Raw genomic sequence first — 15900 nt, forward strand, 5'->3', positions numbered from 1 at the left:
GCATGCCACAGGCTCTGTTAATTCTTACTATGGTGCTCAGTGGACTATAGCAGGAGCAGTATAGCAAAATCTCTGCCTCTAATTTCCTGGCCATTCTAGGCAATCTGGGGCTCTCTGGAAGCATGCTGCAAAGTAGATTAAAAAAATTGCACTTTACGGATCAGAATTGGCTTCTAAGAGATAAAACATCTCTTTTGACTTCTGTAGGGCTGTCCTAAATTTCCACTGGTGAAGGCGAGAGAGGACTCCAAGCCTCTGATTTTATAAGGGAAGAGACTAAGGCAAGTTAGAAGCTGATTTCTTAGTCAACAGTAGGATATCTTTTTCCTATTTGGTAGAGTCATCATTTCATCTGCCATGACAAGACAGATCTTTACTGCTAAAATACTGACAAAATGCCTTTGGGACAGTTAATGAGGTAAGCAACCCTGAGCATGTTACCATGAAGATTTTCTTCAGCTCAAAGAACAGAAAGTTCAAAAGGACTTATGAGATGACTTTGCTCACCTTGGCTGCCTTATCCTGTGTACTGTTTCACAACCATGCTGCCTTTTTGGACTGAGTGAAGCCACTGTGATGAAACAACACTTATCTTCCTTTAAACGTCCTGTAGTTTTTGGTCAATTTTCCCTTCCTAACTTTTGTATTCTACCTAGCATGAAACCAAATGCAATACATGAGAATAAACAGGAGTATTTCCTCTTCTGCTTCCCCTGTTTCATTTTAACAAAAATGAGTGTGTGCATGAGAAATGACCATTGCTTTTTGTGCACATGAAATAAGCTGGGTCCAAAACCTGGAGCACAATTACAGAAGTTGTTCAGGAGAGCTCTCTGACTGTATTACCTAACATTAGGTCTACTTCATAGAAACTAGTTGTCACTAACAAGAAAAGTGGCAGTGCACCTAGTGTTATCTGCTAAGTACAATGATAATGTGCATCACAGAGAACATGTTTTGAACTCTTGAAGACCTAATTACTTTGCTACTCACTGTTTAAAAATGCAAAGATCACTCCAGCTTTCCAGGGAGACAAGCCAAGTCACCACCAGAAGTCCTGGTGAACAGGCTGGCTGAAGGTCCCCAGCTACAGAAGTAACAGTAAAGCTACATCTCTTCATTTAAACTGCATCAGCTGTGCAACTGTTCAGTAGGAACAAACTGAAAGCAGGGGAGAAGCAGCTCTCTTCATCTTGTTCCTCATTCTGACCACTTCAGTGTCTTTAGAGATTTACCGCAATCATTGATCATGCAAAGTCTGTATACTTATCCTGATGGGGAAGCCATCAAAGTGCGTCTTAGAAAGGGCAAACAGACAAACGCTCCCTAAAGAAATACACAAAAGTCAAAAGGCATCAGGATAAATAAGTCTGATGGACTAGGTGGAAAGTTTACTGGTCTCAAACTTGTTTGACTGCTTTTGGAAGAATTTATTATATTTTACATATGATTTTTGTCCATTTAACCACTTCATGGAAAATTTCAGTCCCAATGGCTTTTGTTTCTGCTCTCAGTGTCTGAGATGCTGTATGAAGACCAACATTTGCCTGGGCGTGGTGAATCTCATTCATTTTACTGACTTTCTGAGGATGTACTTAGCTATCAATAACAAAATAACTAAAAAACAACATATGTAAAAGTGCTTAAGTAATGTATCAGTCACTGGTCCTACTTCCATCAGGAGCTATCAAAGTGTAGGTGTATGGGAACTGCTGAGTCACAGCCTGAACCTCTGATTGATCACCTGAGGCGAGCCATGGGTCAGCCAGAGGAGCACAGCTGAAGGCAATTCACCTGTGCTTCAGGAAGAGCAGACAGACCTATTTAAGAGCTGGCTCCTGGGGGAGGGGAAGGATCCCTTCTGGAGATTGCCTCTACTGGTGTTTTGTGGGTGAGCCCAGGATAAGCCTTCCATTTATTCTCTTTTGTTATCATAGTCTACTTTGCCTAACTCTTGTTTATTTCTTGCTTATTTTGTGATTGTAACAGCCTAATATTCTTTGATTATACAGTAGGATAAACGATTTTATGTGACCAAATGCTCTTTGTCATCTTTCTTATATCACTTGTCAGGCCTGAAGTTAACTTGTAGGAAAGATTTGAAATACCGCTGCTGAATACCTCTCTACGTTTACCTCTGTGTAAAAGAGATAAGCATCTGGACCCAGAAAATATGATCAGACACACTGTTAGTAGAGCATGGTGTGGCTGACATGGGGTAGAGTGGGAGAGGGAATCTTGTGCAAGTCAGCCATCTGCTCTGTCTGAGGTAGTGAATTTGGCATGAAGAATGCTTCACACTTCTAAAGAAATTCCTACAATTTCCCCCCACCCCCTTTCTTTTCATCTTTTCTTGAATCTTTCCATCATTTCACACATATTCTGGTGTTCTTGTACTTTATGCAACATAGCATCGCTTATAAGCACTTCCTTCTCTACCAGTGTATCACTAACATCAACCCTGAAGGCATTTCATAGCTAGTACAGTGTAGAACAATGCTCCCTTGTGTGCTTCAGTTCCTGTCAGGGATTTAAAGGGTATTACAACCACGGGAGACACATAGTATTTGAAATATGATAGTATCATTAACTGAACTGATATTTAAAACACTTTTTGTTAATAAAATACGTATGTACTCACATGAAAACATGCAGTACCTTCTCTCTCCTAGGAGGAAACTGAGCATTTGATCACTCACATTTCTTCCTTATCACTCATTTTGATCACTTGTGCCTTGATTATTATTTTTTTTTTTACTGGAGTCACGCTCCAACCCTGTGGCTTACCAGAACTCTCCATCATCCAGTGCTGTCTGAGCCAAGCGCTTCTGCTCCAATGGGCTGACCAAACGCCACTCTAGAGAGCTGCAAGAAAAAAAATTAAGATATACTGTGAATGATAGAATATTCTGAGTTGTAAGAGGATCCACATGGATCACAAGTCCAACTCCAGTAATTGAATGCAACTCCAGCAGAGTATATGGCATTTAATTTCTCCTCACTCATAACAATTGGCTGGACACATCTGGAAGAACAGCAGCTTGCAGATATGTTTTCTTTGAGCAGCACACACAAATATGGATGCCTTTAAAAGATTTACTGAACCCTACTACCTACTACCATTTCACCTAGTGGTATAGACTCAGCTAATGTACCTGGAAGGAGGACTGGGACAAAGACCTCTAGACTTCCCTGAGATGATCCTGCCTGAACTATTCTTTGCACTCAGCACTGGGACTGCTGCCAGGCATTGGAGATAGGTAAAATGTGGTAGTCATTAACACCAATATTTTTGTAAGTCACAGTTCTCCTTAAAATCTGTTTTTCATCTGTAGACAAACATTTTGACAAAGTTGATGTAGAGGGAACCAAATAGGCTCCTTGCCCTGTACAGAGAGATTTGCTGAAGTAGCTGGGTTGCAGATAAAATCCTTGCCTCCTTTTTATTTATCTTTACGTCTCCAGCTGCAGCAGATCAAAACCAAACAAAAATCTACTGAAACTTTTATTAAAAAAAATAGGAAATGCCCTAATGCATTTATAGGCCCGGATAGCATGCATAGAGCACCTCTTGTGAGGTTTTCAATTCCAGCAATCATTGCAAAAAGTTAATGCAGATTACTGCATTGACCAGGGAGGTTCTCTGCCTTAGCAAAGCTTTGCTCTGGTATCCTGAGTCCCAGAAATCCTCCACAGTGCAGAATCAGATCTCTGCTTTACAGGGACAGTGTTTTCAATATACAACCTGAATTGTCAGATGCTTGTCCTGATTTGAACTTCTCTGTTCTTTTGGGACTTCATCACTCATTGTATGTGCCAATTATCCACATTTTTCATGTAAAACAAAGGATTTGAGATTATGCAAAAATATTTCATTGATTTGCATTCAAAGGAGTGCTAGAGAGGACTAGAAGTCGCAGCAATTTTAAAGGCCCAGCCAGGTTATGGCTTCTCTCTGTGACATCTGTGTGAACAAGAAAAAACTCACTAGAAAAAAAAAATATAAAGGAAGTGAGATGTGTACAAATAAATTGGAAATCTGTTTGTTGGGGTGGAGATGTGTTATTTTTTTACTATATGCTTTTTTTTTTGTATTATTTGCACTTCATTTACTTCTAGTAGTAGAAGCAGACTGCTTTTCAGACCGATCCTACTGTGTTTTTGTGTCTTCCCACAGCTTTGAATGGCACCACAAGGAGAGAGTCTCATCTAACTATCTTATCATAGAATCATCATAGAATCATTTGAGTTTGAAGGGACTTTTAAAGGCCATCTAGTTCAACTCCACTGCAATGAACAGGGTTTGCCTACCAGCCTGACCTTGGACATCCCCAAGGACTGGACACCCACCACCTCTTTGGTAGACCTGTCCAAGTGCTTTACCAACCTTATCATGAAAAATAAAATTTCTTATGTCCAATCTAAATCTCACCTCAAGGTGACCTATTCCTAAAATGTTTAGAAACCCAAAACAAATGTAGCTAGAGGGGGTGACACAACATCAGTTTTAACTTTATCTATAGTAAGATTAAGTATGGATTTTGTGTTACAAGCACTACAGGAACAGGCTTGTATTTAAAAAAAAAATAAAAATCACTTCAAACATATAATTAGGTGTCTTAAAATTCACTTATCCTATTTAAATTAATGCATGATTTTTGCTAGTACTCTATTTTAGGGCTAAACAATCTGGACAGTATCCCATTAATTGAGCAGCCCTGAAAATATTGAGGATGACAGCCAGTGTGACAGTAATATTGTTAAGCACATGCAAATCCTTAATTTAATTATCTGTGAAATTACTGCATCTACAGAAAGCTAGATGTAGAGCAGCAGATTGATTTATTTTTTTGCATGGTGAGTGTATATGGCACAGTGCACGCACTTATCGCTCCAAGGCCCGTTCCACTCCACTTCTCCCCAGGGGTTCCTTATTCTTATGAGCTGCACTTTCTGGCCCTGATAGCTCACCTGCAGTAGAAGGAAGCAGAGAAAATATTGAGTGTCATTAGCTAGGGAGCAGGGCTTCTCCAGCATGCATAGGTTGGAGAAGTTGGTGTAACTGGCAGGTTAAAGGTGCACTGCTACAGGAGACGTGGGAGGGAAAGATGGATGGGAATTGGAATCCCTCACTCAGGATAATTCCTTCCATCTCTTAAGAGTAGTAGGCACTCTTATCTTTTGACCGTATTTCTCCTTGCCCTGCACTGCTGACAAAAGCCAGAGGGAACATACCTCATCAATGCCAGTTACAGAGTAAGCATGGCCCTTTATGAGGCCAAAGGGTGTCCTGGCTTCTGACTCGGCAGCACTGCTGGTCTGAAATATGGAAAACAATGTGAATATATCTCTTTTCATGGTGAGGCTGCAAGCAGTACCTCTTGGTCCCTTCCAAGAATCAGATGGAAGACCAGCAGCTAAACAGCATAGTAAACAGGCAGTTTGTCTTTCTGCTCCATGCAGGCAGTGATAGTGCAATGGTCTCCTCTGAAAGGGAACTCCTTAGAGCTGTGTGATTTTCTTTTTTGGAGTGTTGTGCACTCTGAGGGAAAACAAGGTGATTGCAGCCAGGAAATAAAGTTCATTCTTCCCATGCGCTCATTCTAATGTCATCATTACCTTAAATACCATAGCCATCACCTGATGAAATATGCTGAATCTTCTTTTCTTTTAAACAGCTTTCAAACTAGGGATTACATTAATATTACATATCTATCATTTCATAGCTATTATTTGCAGAGTCCAGTGCATATTTTTAAATGCAGAAATGATAAAACTAAGCTGAGAAAATCAGATCCCATTTCTTACTCACATCAATAGAGCAGCCCACCATTGATGATCTTTTCAGAGCTTTCTCTAGGATTTCAAAGAAATTGTCAGGAGCTTTTTTAACCTCATACATTTCTCCCACTCCACCAGTGAAATCCTCCATGGCTTCTATTGTACTGCCTCCTTTCAGAGCCTCATAGCTGCCATTCAGCCTGGAAAACACATGTGAGACATGCTTTCAAAACTTTGAAGATATCCATGTGTGAGAGCTTTCTCACCATAGGTATAAAATTGCAGCAAGGGTACTCGGATCAAGAGAGGTGTCCCAGATTGCAACCAGGAGATATGTGAGGTGTAATGGGAACCTTCTGCTTTCCTTGTTCTTTCCTTTTTAATTCATTTGATCCTCCATACCTTAAAGCCTGGGGGTTTTCTTTTGTTCGTGCCGGTCATCAGGTTGGCAAGGGCTGATATCTTTGCGTTATCCGTGGCTAGCTACCTCCCAAATCAGTTAAAAATCTAGAGTTAGCCAGAACCATCATTTGAGTATCAGCAGTGACACAAATGGTAGGGTTCAGGCTTTGATCGAGCTCTACTGCTGTAATGTCAGATTGTATCTAATGATCTGATGGAAGATGGATGAGCTCAAAAAGGATAGACATAATATCTTTAGGTCAGGGCAGCAGCAAATGATAATAATAAAAACAGGATAGAAGCTGTTAGCTTGAATTTTGTATAATGTATTTACAAACTGTGCATAATGTATGTACAAATAATGAACTGTGAATGTACAGTGTGGTATACCAGACTTACTTGGCATAGGCTTTCTCTAGTAAAGCACTCCAAAATTCATTGTGTTCAGCTGAATGTACGAATACCAACCGGTCTTTGAAGGTGGGCAATCGATCATCAATCACAACATCCAGCCACTCATTGTGCTGCCAAAACTATTTAGAAAGGATGGAACGTGAATTGGTTGCCAGCATGTCATTTCCTGAGCATAAGAATTTGGTGTTCCAGTGCTTTTAAGCATAAGTTAGTGCCAATCAAAGGCTTTCTCAGAAGTCAAAGATAAACCATCTCTTCTCAATAAGCTATGATATGTTGGTCTGAAGGAAGGGCACAGTTCAACTCTTGATTCATCTTTAACACCTTATCTCCTAAGAGAGGTTAGGAGGGAAAATGAGAAATGATTTATAAAGCCATATTTTGCTTCATAGAGACTGGCTGTGTATATATGTCTGTAAGAGGCTGTTCCTCAAAATGCAAACAGCAAAGTGAGTTCAGCAATCTCACTTTCTGTCAAGTTTTCTCTGGAATAAGTGACAGCCCCACCACAAAGCAAGACACAATGTGCAACAGTCAACTGACCAGAAATGTTATCATGCTGTACCAGATGTTCATCTTACCTGGAAGTGAAATATCCCAGCATAACCTGGCCCAAAATTTTGCTCCAATGGCACTACTCTTGCTAGTGTTTTCTCATTCAGTGTGAGAGAAGCTATGGCTGCTAATAGCCAGCAGTCACCTGCGAATTGAGAAGGGGGAAGAAAAAGCTTCATTTTCTTCCATTTGAGAGGAAAAGAAAGTGTTGTGGGGATGAGGGGAGATGTTGTCACAGACAGCTGCCATTCCCATTGGAAAGTTATCCTGTGTGTCCCCAGGAAGTGTCCGTGACCAGTGAGTGCAGTTGGGAAGTGCTAGGGGATGAAAAGCTCCTTTGGGCTCCCAGTACATTTGCATGGTGATCTTTCCTTGGCCTTGAATCCCACTGCACCAGAATGATACTTGGCAAACATGGAAGCATGCCATCAACAAGGTGGTTATGGGCAAAGTCAGCATGGGAGGTGACTCCAGCCTGACTGCTGCTATCGGTTCAGGAGGGACAACATCCCCTCACTTGTGAATGTATGCCTACTGCTCTACGCAGGCTGCAGAGGAATCACTCACCAAGATCCCCTTGGCAAATGTCAGTTCTTGTGGCTCCTCCGAGGATAAACTTGGGATCTTTGACAATGTCCTGGAAGAGTGGGAGTGAGACATAGAATGACTGAAAACGTGCCAGAAAATACCGCTGTCACTCTGACCCCAGATATGTGGTGCTCTGCATATAAACCATGTTTTCCTGAGCAGTGTAGCCACCACAAAGAACTAGATGAGGAATCCCTACTAATTAATTGTAATGTAGAGCAATTAAAGAATTAGCTATCCTAATTTCTTCCAAATTAGTTGGCTGTTAATGAAAGGCTGGCATTCTTTGTTCGCCCATAAGCAATTATTAAAACATAGTACATCCTGGTTCAGAATCCCAAAGTTAAGCTACAAGCCTGGCTAACGCTTGCTTTTTTTTTGTTCCTCAACAGCTGAAAAAGAAACCCTAGAATTGGCAATTTACCTCAAACACAGTATTGTGTCTTGTATTTACCTGCACATAATATGGACTTATGGTTGTCAAACACTGTATATTCTATTTCCTTCTCAAATAAGGAAACAAAAAAGTAGACTCCAGGCTTGTTTGTTTTATATAGCTGGTTTTTAGGAGTTGTTTTTTAATACTACCCACCCTTCTATGCTCCGAAGGTGGAGAGAGTATGTGACCATGATGGCATTAAAGTAATTCTCAAGTATCTCAGCAGGATAGAAAAATTGAAGTGGTAAACCCACAAAAGTGGCAAAACCCCCCTTCCCTCCTCCCTTTCCAATGAACTGTAAATTGGATTGAACTGAGTAGGAAAGAGAGGAGGATAACATGTAATATTCTACTGGAAGATTTCCCTGATATCCTACTGCAGACCTGTTGCCTGAAGTTCTTTTATTCAACCATCAGTTTGCCAAAAAAAAGGCAAACTAAAGAAGAAGGAAAAACAGCAGAGTTAATTCAATCACTTAACCTGTGCAGTTGTCCATAAGGAAATTGGGTTACTCTTGGTTCATGTCAGTGCATTTTGTGAGGTCACAAGGGTAGGATACAGCTAGTTTTGTTCAGCTTCCTACACTTACTCATGAAACATCTGCCACTGGCTGCTGCTGCAGCTTGGGCTGTGACCAGATAATCCCTACTGCTGTTCTCATTTTTGGCAGCAAAGCCTGGGCATGCCCCAAATGTGCAGCCTGACTTTTTGGTCTGTCAGGTCATGCAATGCTTTGTAAGGATTTGCAGATGGCAATGGGCTAGTACTGATGCTGAAGGGAACAGCGGATGTACTAGACAGAGTAGTTGGCTTTTTGCAGATATCATGCTGAGAGTTCAGCTAAGATGCACACAACTTGCATCATATCTGAACGTCTTTAAACAAAAAGCACAGGTGTGTTTTTTGGACAGTCAGAGCAGGTTTACTGCAGCAGCAGCAGTACGAAAAGATGGTGCTGTATGTCATTCCATGATGGGCAATGTGCAAGCATTGTCTAGTGAGTCAAGCCAAGGCATGCCAGCGCCAGTTTTTCATTTCCTCACGCCCTCCTAGTAAATTTTGTTGTATTCATCCACTTCCTGTGAGGTGGCTGTGCCAGACATGACCAGCATTACAGCAAACCATGCAGCTCATCACATCAACCACCTCCCTGCTTACAAGAGCAAATTATCCATGACTTATCTGTTGATGAGTAAGCTTCTCTTGGCAAACTCACCCTCCAATGGGTGGCTTGTGCTGATCCACGCAGCCTGTCTCCATATTGCTGAGAGCCTTTATACAGGTCTGAGGTGTTCGAAACTCTCTTGTGGACTGGACAAACAGGAGGGAAGAGAGGAACATCTGCAGACTACTGGTGAACGTGTTTGAAATGGCCCTGGCTACAGCAGCTTAAGTTTTCTGCTTTGTGCCCACAGAGCCCACAGTGCTGCTCTAAGGCAATGCTATCCTGAATCCTCTTCAAAGCTCACATTTAAGACAAGCAGTGAGAGACCCAGTCTTTCAGAGAAAATACACATCCCTGTCGAACATGTAACAGGGACTCTCCCATAGCACCTGGAGCTTGACAGGTCACCAACTCTATTCCATCCTTGTCAGAGTGCTATGATGAGGGCGAAAATGATCCAGGTACTATATCTACGTGTGAACTTACCTGGCTGTCACTAGCTGATAAGTGGCTTTCTGTGACTTCAGTGTTAGAGAGAGTGGTCCTTAGAGAAAAGCTGAAAGTCAGCACTCTCCTGTCATTAACACTCTATTTGGACAACAATCCTCACTGCCTACTGCCAGTTTTAGCTACTGAAGCACACACTGCAGGAGCCAATGAGCCAGTTCTAACAGCTGAGGGGAAGAAAGAATCACTTAGATGGCTGAGGAAAATGGCACACAGCCACAGAAAAGAAAGCAACACCTACGAAGCCAGTCCCACAGAGGCACCATATGGCAGGAAGCTGGTTTCATATTTTGTTTGCCTTTGCTGTGGAGGAGGTGGTGGTGAGGTTGTATCCCCAGTGTACCTGGCACAGGGAAACCAAACAGCACCTCCCTGTCACCTGGCCCACCTGCTTGTTAAATACAGCCAGTCATGTGTGGATGGGATGGGAGTGATAAAAGTACAGCTCAATGCCTTTAGATATGAGTACTGTGATGGCTGATAATGTAGCTGATCTTCAAGAACATGCCTTATTTTAGCACCAGTGCTTCTGGGGAATGTGATTCTCACAGCAAGCACTGCATTTAGCAGTTACCAAGAAACTCTGTGTTAACAAAGACACTGAAATACACTGACACAGACATAAATGCTGCTGAGCATTGTGAGTCATTGCTCTTTGCCTATTACACAGCTCTACAGCTAATAAATGAGAAAATGTTTTCAATCTCTGTGTCCAAAGCAAGCACAAATGAAAATCAATGAAAAGGAATTTAAAGGACTTTGAGTGGACTTGTGTCACATTCTCTGCTGCACAAAAGAAAACCAAGCACCGCAGTTTATGAGTGGAAGTTATAAAAATACTGTTAAAGGAATTTTCAGTCTGGGTAGTATATAAATTTTAATCAGTTCATTCAGAACATTAAAGGACAAAGCCTAAAATTAGGCCCTGCATTCATGCACAGCAGATAGCAATTCAAGGCTTCACCTGCAGAAGGGTGTTGCCTAGAAGCAGGGCAGGGCAATGTTCAGGGAGATGAAAGGAGGCACCTGTACCTCTCCTGCTGTCTATGTTTCTTTAGAGTTCCAGAAGATAAATGGCATCCCTTAGGTCTCTGTCACATATGGGAGATATGTGGAGATCTAAGAAAAGCTGAGGCTGTTTGATGGGGCGTTTTTTTTTGTTATTATATTTCTCTGTCTGTTTCTAGTACATAGTTCCTGTCAGACCAATGGCTGTTTATATTAGGATAATTTCCTTATTATTCCTCCTATAAACCATGGGTAAAATACATTTGACTTCCTTTTCTGGTTTTTCATTCTTTGTCTTACAAGTCTCTAGCTTTCCCAGACACTGAGCTATTAGAAATAAGTGACAGATATACCAGTTTAACAGTTGAATTCAGATATAAATTAACAAGGAAAGAGAAGGAGAAATACAATAAGAAAACGGTAATTTATTCTTAACATTATTCTGAAATTTTATTAAGGCCTAATTTCAAAGATTTCATTTGCAATGACAAGGGATTACCAAACTAAACTGCTAAATATCTTTCTGACTCTCTGAGCACTTAAGATTTATGTAGAAATGTAGGTGTTGCCCTGGTGCAGCTCACTGTGGTTGAAGACTTACAGACTTAGGGTGGCTGAGGGTCTGGTTCACGTTGTGTACAAAGGTCTATGCACATGAAAACAAGGAAAAAGCCTTTACTCCCATTTCTGAACTATATCAAGGTGCAAATTTGAGGGTTAACATTATTTTATCCTGCAATTACCTGCATGCATTGTGCTACGCTATGCTTCAGTGGAGCCACTGTAAAACACTGGTAGGCAAAGCAGGCAAAACCAGCCACCAAGAAGCCATTTGAGCTCTGATACCAACATGCAGGGGCGGTGCTGTTTTTGGGCTCACTCTGCCAAGGCACACAGCTTGGCCAGCTGAGCTGTGATATCAACCTGGCACCTGCTCCAGGCTCATACCCCACCTGCAAAATGCTAAGTCAAAATGATGTTACAGTGATTGTATTTGCTGCTGTAAGTATATATAAGCATAAACTTAATTATAATGTGAATATTTATACTTGTAAGTGTATGAATATACTGATGGCTAATAGAGACGAAAATAATTCAGCTTAAATGCTGAAGAGTTAGAGGAGAGTTAAACCTTGTTTTTTGGGTCCTCAAAGCCTCCCCTGAGCTGTATCTCTTGCTGTGCTGCTCACAGAAGTTCAATTTTTTTTTTATCTTTTTTTTTTTTTTTTTTTTTTCATGGTGGAAATTGGAGCAGAGTAAAGGCAGAGACTGTATCAGGTGACTTATTTATCATAGAAAAATTTCCACTTCAACTTACAAACACCCAGAAGCTGAGCGCAGTAAGAACAACAGGCAGACCACCCTCTTCTCTCCTGGAGTGCCACATACAGGGACACAGAAGCTCTCAGCTGCTACCAGTCACACCTTGGAGGAAGGCAACTCACACCTCCAGCCTGCTCTTGGGGTAGCCCACAGCCTCCCTTTCTTTCAGGGCAATATCAGACAAGATGGCATCAGTGCCATTGGGGCCATCTCTTGGGTTTTCATAGCTGAAACTTGTTGAGGAGTAACGGCTTTAATAACACCGCAGTGGCACTCCATCAGCTATCAGACAGTAAGGCATTTGAATGCTTCTCATGGATTAAATGAAGCTAAAATATAAACCCAGCTTTAAGCTTCTTTTGTTCTTTGTCACTCATTATCACTATCAACAAAAGTAAGCTATCTACTAAGTGAGAAGCTTTCAGACTATGAAGGAAAAGAGAATAAATGTCAAGCATTCGCAAAGAAACGAAATTAGCCACAAATTTTCTGTGGCTACTAGTTAAACTTGGTTGATGATGGGTTTGTGATCTGAGAGCATGTGACTGGTGAAGCTTCAGGCTATCACTGTGTTATTAATGACTGTTACGCAAGATGCATTAAGAGATGCTCATCGAGCCCTTGGCTACTGTGGAATGGCTCAGTGACTGTGGTATGTGGTGCTTCATGAAGGAAGCATCTCATTTTTAAAAGTGAAAAGTTTTTTTTCTTCCTGTTTAGCCTTAATTATGAATTTTCTCTATTACGAACACTTGTTTAGATAGTTATCACATCACCATGATGCATTCCTTGCAAGCTCTCACATTTTCATCTTTACACTACTTTTGTTTAGCAATAATGTAGGAGAAAAGCCTGATCAGAAATTACTTATGCATTTATATAAACATGTGCACATTAAGTGTGCCTGCACATTAAGCTACAGGAGGCAGAGCAGAAGAAAAACTACATACAATATTTAAAATGAAAAAACTGAAGGCCTTCAGATGAGCAAGGGAAAATGGACAAATTATAGGATTTTTCAGAATAGTCTAAAAAGTTACATGCTTCAGAAACACTTGCAACGTTTTATGAAAGATTTTAGCATTTACAACAGTATCCCTACCCTTCCACCCCTCTCTGCAGTTGTAAGCCAGCAACATGCAAATCTGCATTTGCTGGAAGGCAAAACCTTCCAGCTCTTCTCCTTGCCGAGAGGACAAGACCTCACAAAAGCACCCCAAGCAGACATCACGTTTCACTGCTGGATGTAGCAGCGATCCCACGGAACAGTGGGCTGAGTGGACATTGTGTACTCACCCCAGGCCTCTTCCAGAGGAAGGGAATCGGTGGCTTTTCACTGAAGAAGAGGGAGGCATTACTGGCGGGGAAGTCAGGGTCCTCAAAGAGGCAGCCACTGCGCAGGCACTCCTGCTTCAGCTCCTGGTAGCCCTTCCCTGAGCTGTGGATGGCACGTGCCTCCTGTGGCAGTGGCGGTGGCCTTGGCTTTGAGTCGTGGAGGAGGTAGGGCATGGTTCCCAAAAGGGAGAAGTGCAGTGGGCTGAGGTCTAGCAGAAGAGGGCACAAGGGGAGAAATGAGTGGGAGCAGCTCCGAACAGCACAAGAGGTGATGAACACCCTGAAAGCAAACAGGGAGGGAAAGCGTCTGGCCCGGCCGCACCAGCTGCTGGGGTGGAAGCGGGAAGGTGGTGCCAGACCCTCCCTGGGGCAGGGCTGCTGTGCCCACCCGGTGGCAATGGGCCCACCCGGGGCCTGGCACCACTCCCGGCTGCCCCAATGAGGATGTGGGGACAGGCAGGAGGTGGCTGCTGACTTCAAGGTATGCAGCTCCTGAGGAAAGCCCTCGTGGCAGCGAGCCACTGGAGTGAAACTGGAGCTGCAGGAGGGTGTAGCCTCAGCAGACACTGCAAGCTCGCCCTTTTCATCCCGCATCAGAGAAAAGCCTGGCATGCCCAATGGTGGGGCTGTCCCTGCGGCCAGGTGTTGACCATGTTCAAGGACACCAGGGCTGAGATCTGCAAGGGCTGGCTCCGTGTTTGAGGTGGTGGAAGCTGATGCAGAGAGCTCAGAGCTGGGCAGGTAGCAAGAGATTTTAACTAAGGGAGGGATCCTATTGGACTGTGCATTTAAGAAGTTCCATGCCCTCTGTAACTCAGGATTTTAAAACCAAACACACGCCTACCTGCCACTGAGTTCAGGGTTTCACAACCTTGTTCATCTCCTGTTGTGCTTTTGCTGCCAGCCATATCACATCTCACATCAGACAGCAAAACACTGTCCTAGAGAGGATGCCAGTACTGAGGATGATCTGAAGATATAATGGCAAGATTTCGGAGACAAACAGGCATGGATACTCCTATATGCATTGAAAAGAAAGAGATGCCACCCTCTCAGAAAAATTACAGTTCCTGTAACACAAAACACAGCCTTGAGTACAAACACTACACAGCCTCCCTTTTCTTCAATTGGCCCTTTGGTGGACCAGTCAGAGCTTGCTGTCAAAGATGATTTATGGAGAGCAATTAGGTGAAACAGAATTAATTCCTTTCTGTTCTGCTATTTTTCACAGCTGTGCTGGGAGCAAAGCTTTCTCAGAGTGCATATTCCCATGTTTAGTCCCCATAATTGTACCCACTGTTGATGTCTGCAGGCTCCCTCCTGAGACCAACTTGTCCATGAATATAGATGCTGTCCAAATGTGTGAGCAGGGCCAGGTCTTGTACTCCAAATGTGGCAGTCATTTGATCAAACTTTGGGTGTGCAGAGCAGATCCCAAACTACGCATCTCTGCTTTTTCTACAGTCAGCACAGAAGAGCTGTGCCTCCAGCGAGTGATTCATTGTGTCCTCATTCATAAGATCTCTCTGCAAATGACCGTGTCTTTTGACTGCCTAGAGGTGAAGCCTCATGGCCTATCTTACAGAAGCTATTAAATGTGTGTACCAAGTGAGATGAATCTCAACTAAAAGTCTAAGATAGGCAAAGGGCACAAATGCCAACATGAGCCTTACGGATGTGATGTACCCAGTGTACCATATTCAGACAGTGGTTAAAATGGGAATGTTCTTTAGCCCTCACAGAGATGCTGTGGATTAGGGTCACTCTCACATGTCAAACTAACATGAAGACTGGAGAAGGAAATGCTCAGCACCCTGGACTCAGCTATAATGTGCTGAGCTCTGAGGGGTGCTCTTGCTGCTGAAGGGGAATTGATACAGTTTGTCTCCTATGTGTATACTTCGGTGCATCATAAGGGATATTTTCATACTGCAGCAACTCACTCAGGGGGTATGGACAGCCCTTCCCACCTCCTCCCCTCCATCCCCCCAGCATGAAGCTTCAAGTCACGATGCTGCATGAAATGTCATATCTCTGAGATCTCAGCCTTACTTCAAGTCTGCCTGAAAATGGCCTAAAGAGATGATGCCTGGGGAAGGCAGACGGAAAGCCCCATCCCAGGAGGCATTCAGGGCCAGGCTGGATGTGGATCTGGGCAGCCTGATCTAGTGATTGGCAACCCTGCCCACAGCAGGGGGGTTGAAACTAAATGATCTCTGGGTTCTTTTCAACCCAGGCCATTCTATGATTCTATGATGACTCTGTGAAAGAGACAAATGAGCAGAAAATGCTCCCAAAAATGTTTCAGTTCCCAGATTTCTACATCACTTTGTATCTAGCTAGCCATGCTGAAGTGTTTTACAAGAAAAGGGTCTTCAAGCA

The 15900-nt window shown here is 42.7% G+C and overlaps 1 protein-coding gene across 1 annotated transcript in view; it reads right to left on the reverse strand.

The window, feature by feature from the left end:
- CAPN9 (calpain 9) overlaps positions 1 to 13808 on the reverse strand; it is a 28012-nt gene extending 14204 nt beyond the window's left edge. The window contains exons 1-8 of the mRNA XM_052685982.1: positions 13480 to 13808; positions 7720 to 7789; positions 7179 to 7297; positions 6583 to 6716; positions 5813 to 5981; positions 5236 to 5319; positions 4886 to 4971; positions 2788 to 2865 (exon numbers count right to left, since the gene is read on the reverse strand). Coding sequence (XP_052541942.1) covers positions 2788 to 2865; positions 4886 to 4971; positions 5236 to 5319; positions 5813 to 5981; positions 6583 to 6716; positions 7179 to 7297; positions 7720 to 7789; positions 13480 to 13692 — 953 coding nt within the window. The 5' untranslated portion in view covers positions 13693 to 13808. The remainder of the gene's footprint in view (positions 1 to 2787; positions 2866 to 4885; positions 4972 to 5235; positions 5320 to 5812; positions 5982 to 6582; positions 6717 to 7178; positions 7298 to 7719; positions 7790 to 13479) is intronic.
- Positions 13809 to 15900: the final 2092 nt, after the last annotated feature.

Source organism: Tympanuchus pallidicinctus, unplaced genomic scaffold (genome assembly GCF_026119805.1).
Source record: "Tympanuchus pallidicinctus isolate F22 unplaced genomic scaffold, pur_lepc_1.0 scaffold1, whole genome shotgun sequence".
NCBI classification, from domain to species: domain Eukaryota; kingdom Metazoa; phylum Chordata; class Aves; order Galliformes; family Phasianidae; genus Tympanuchus; species Tympanuchus pallidicinctus.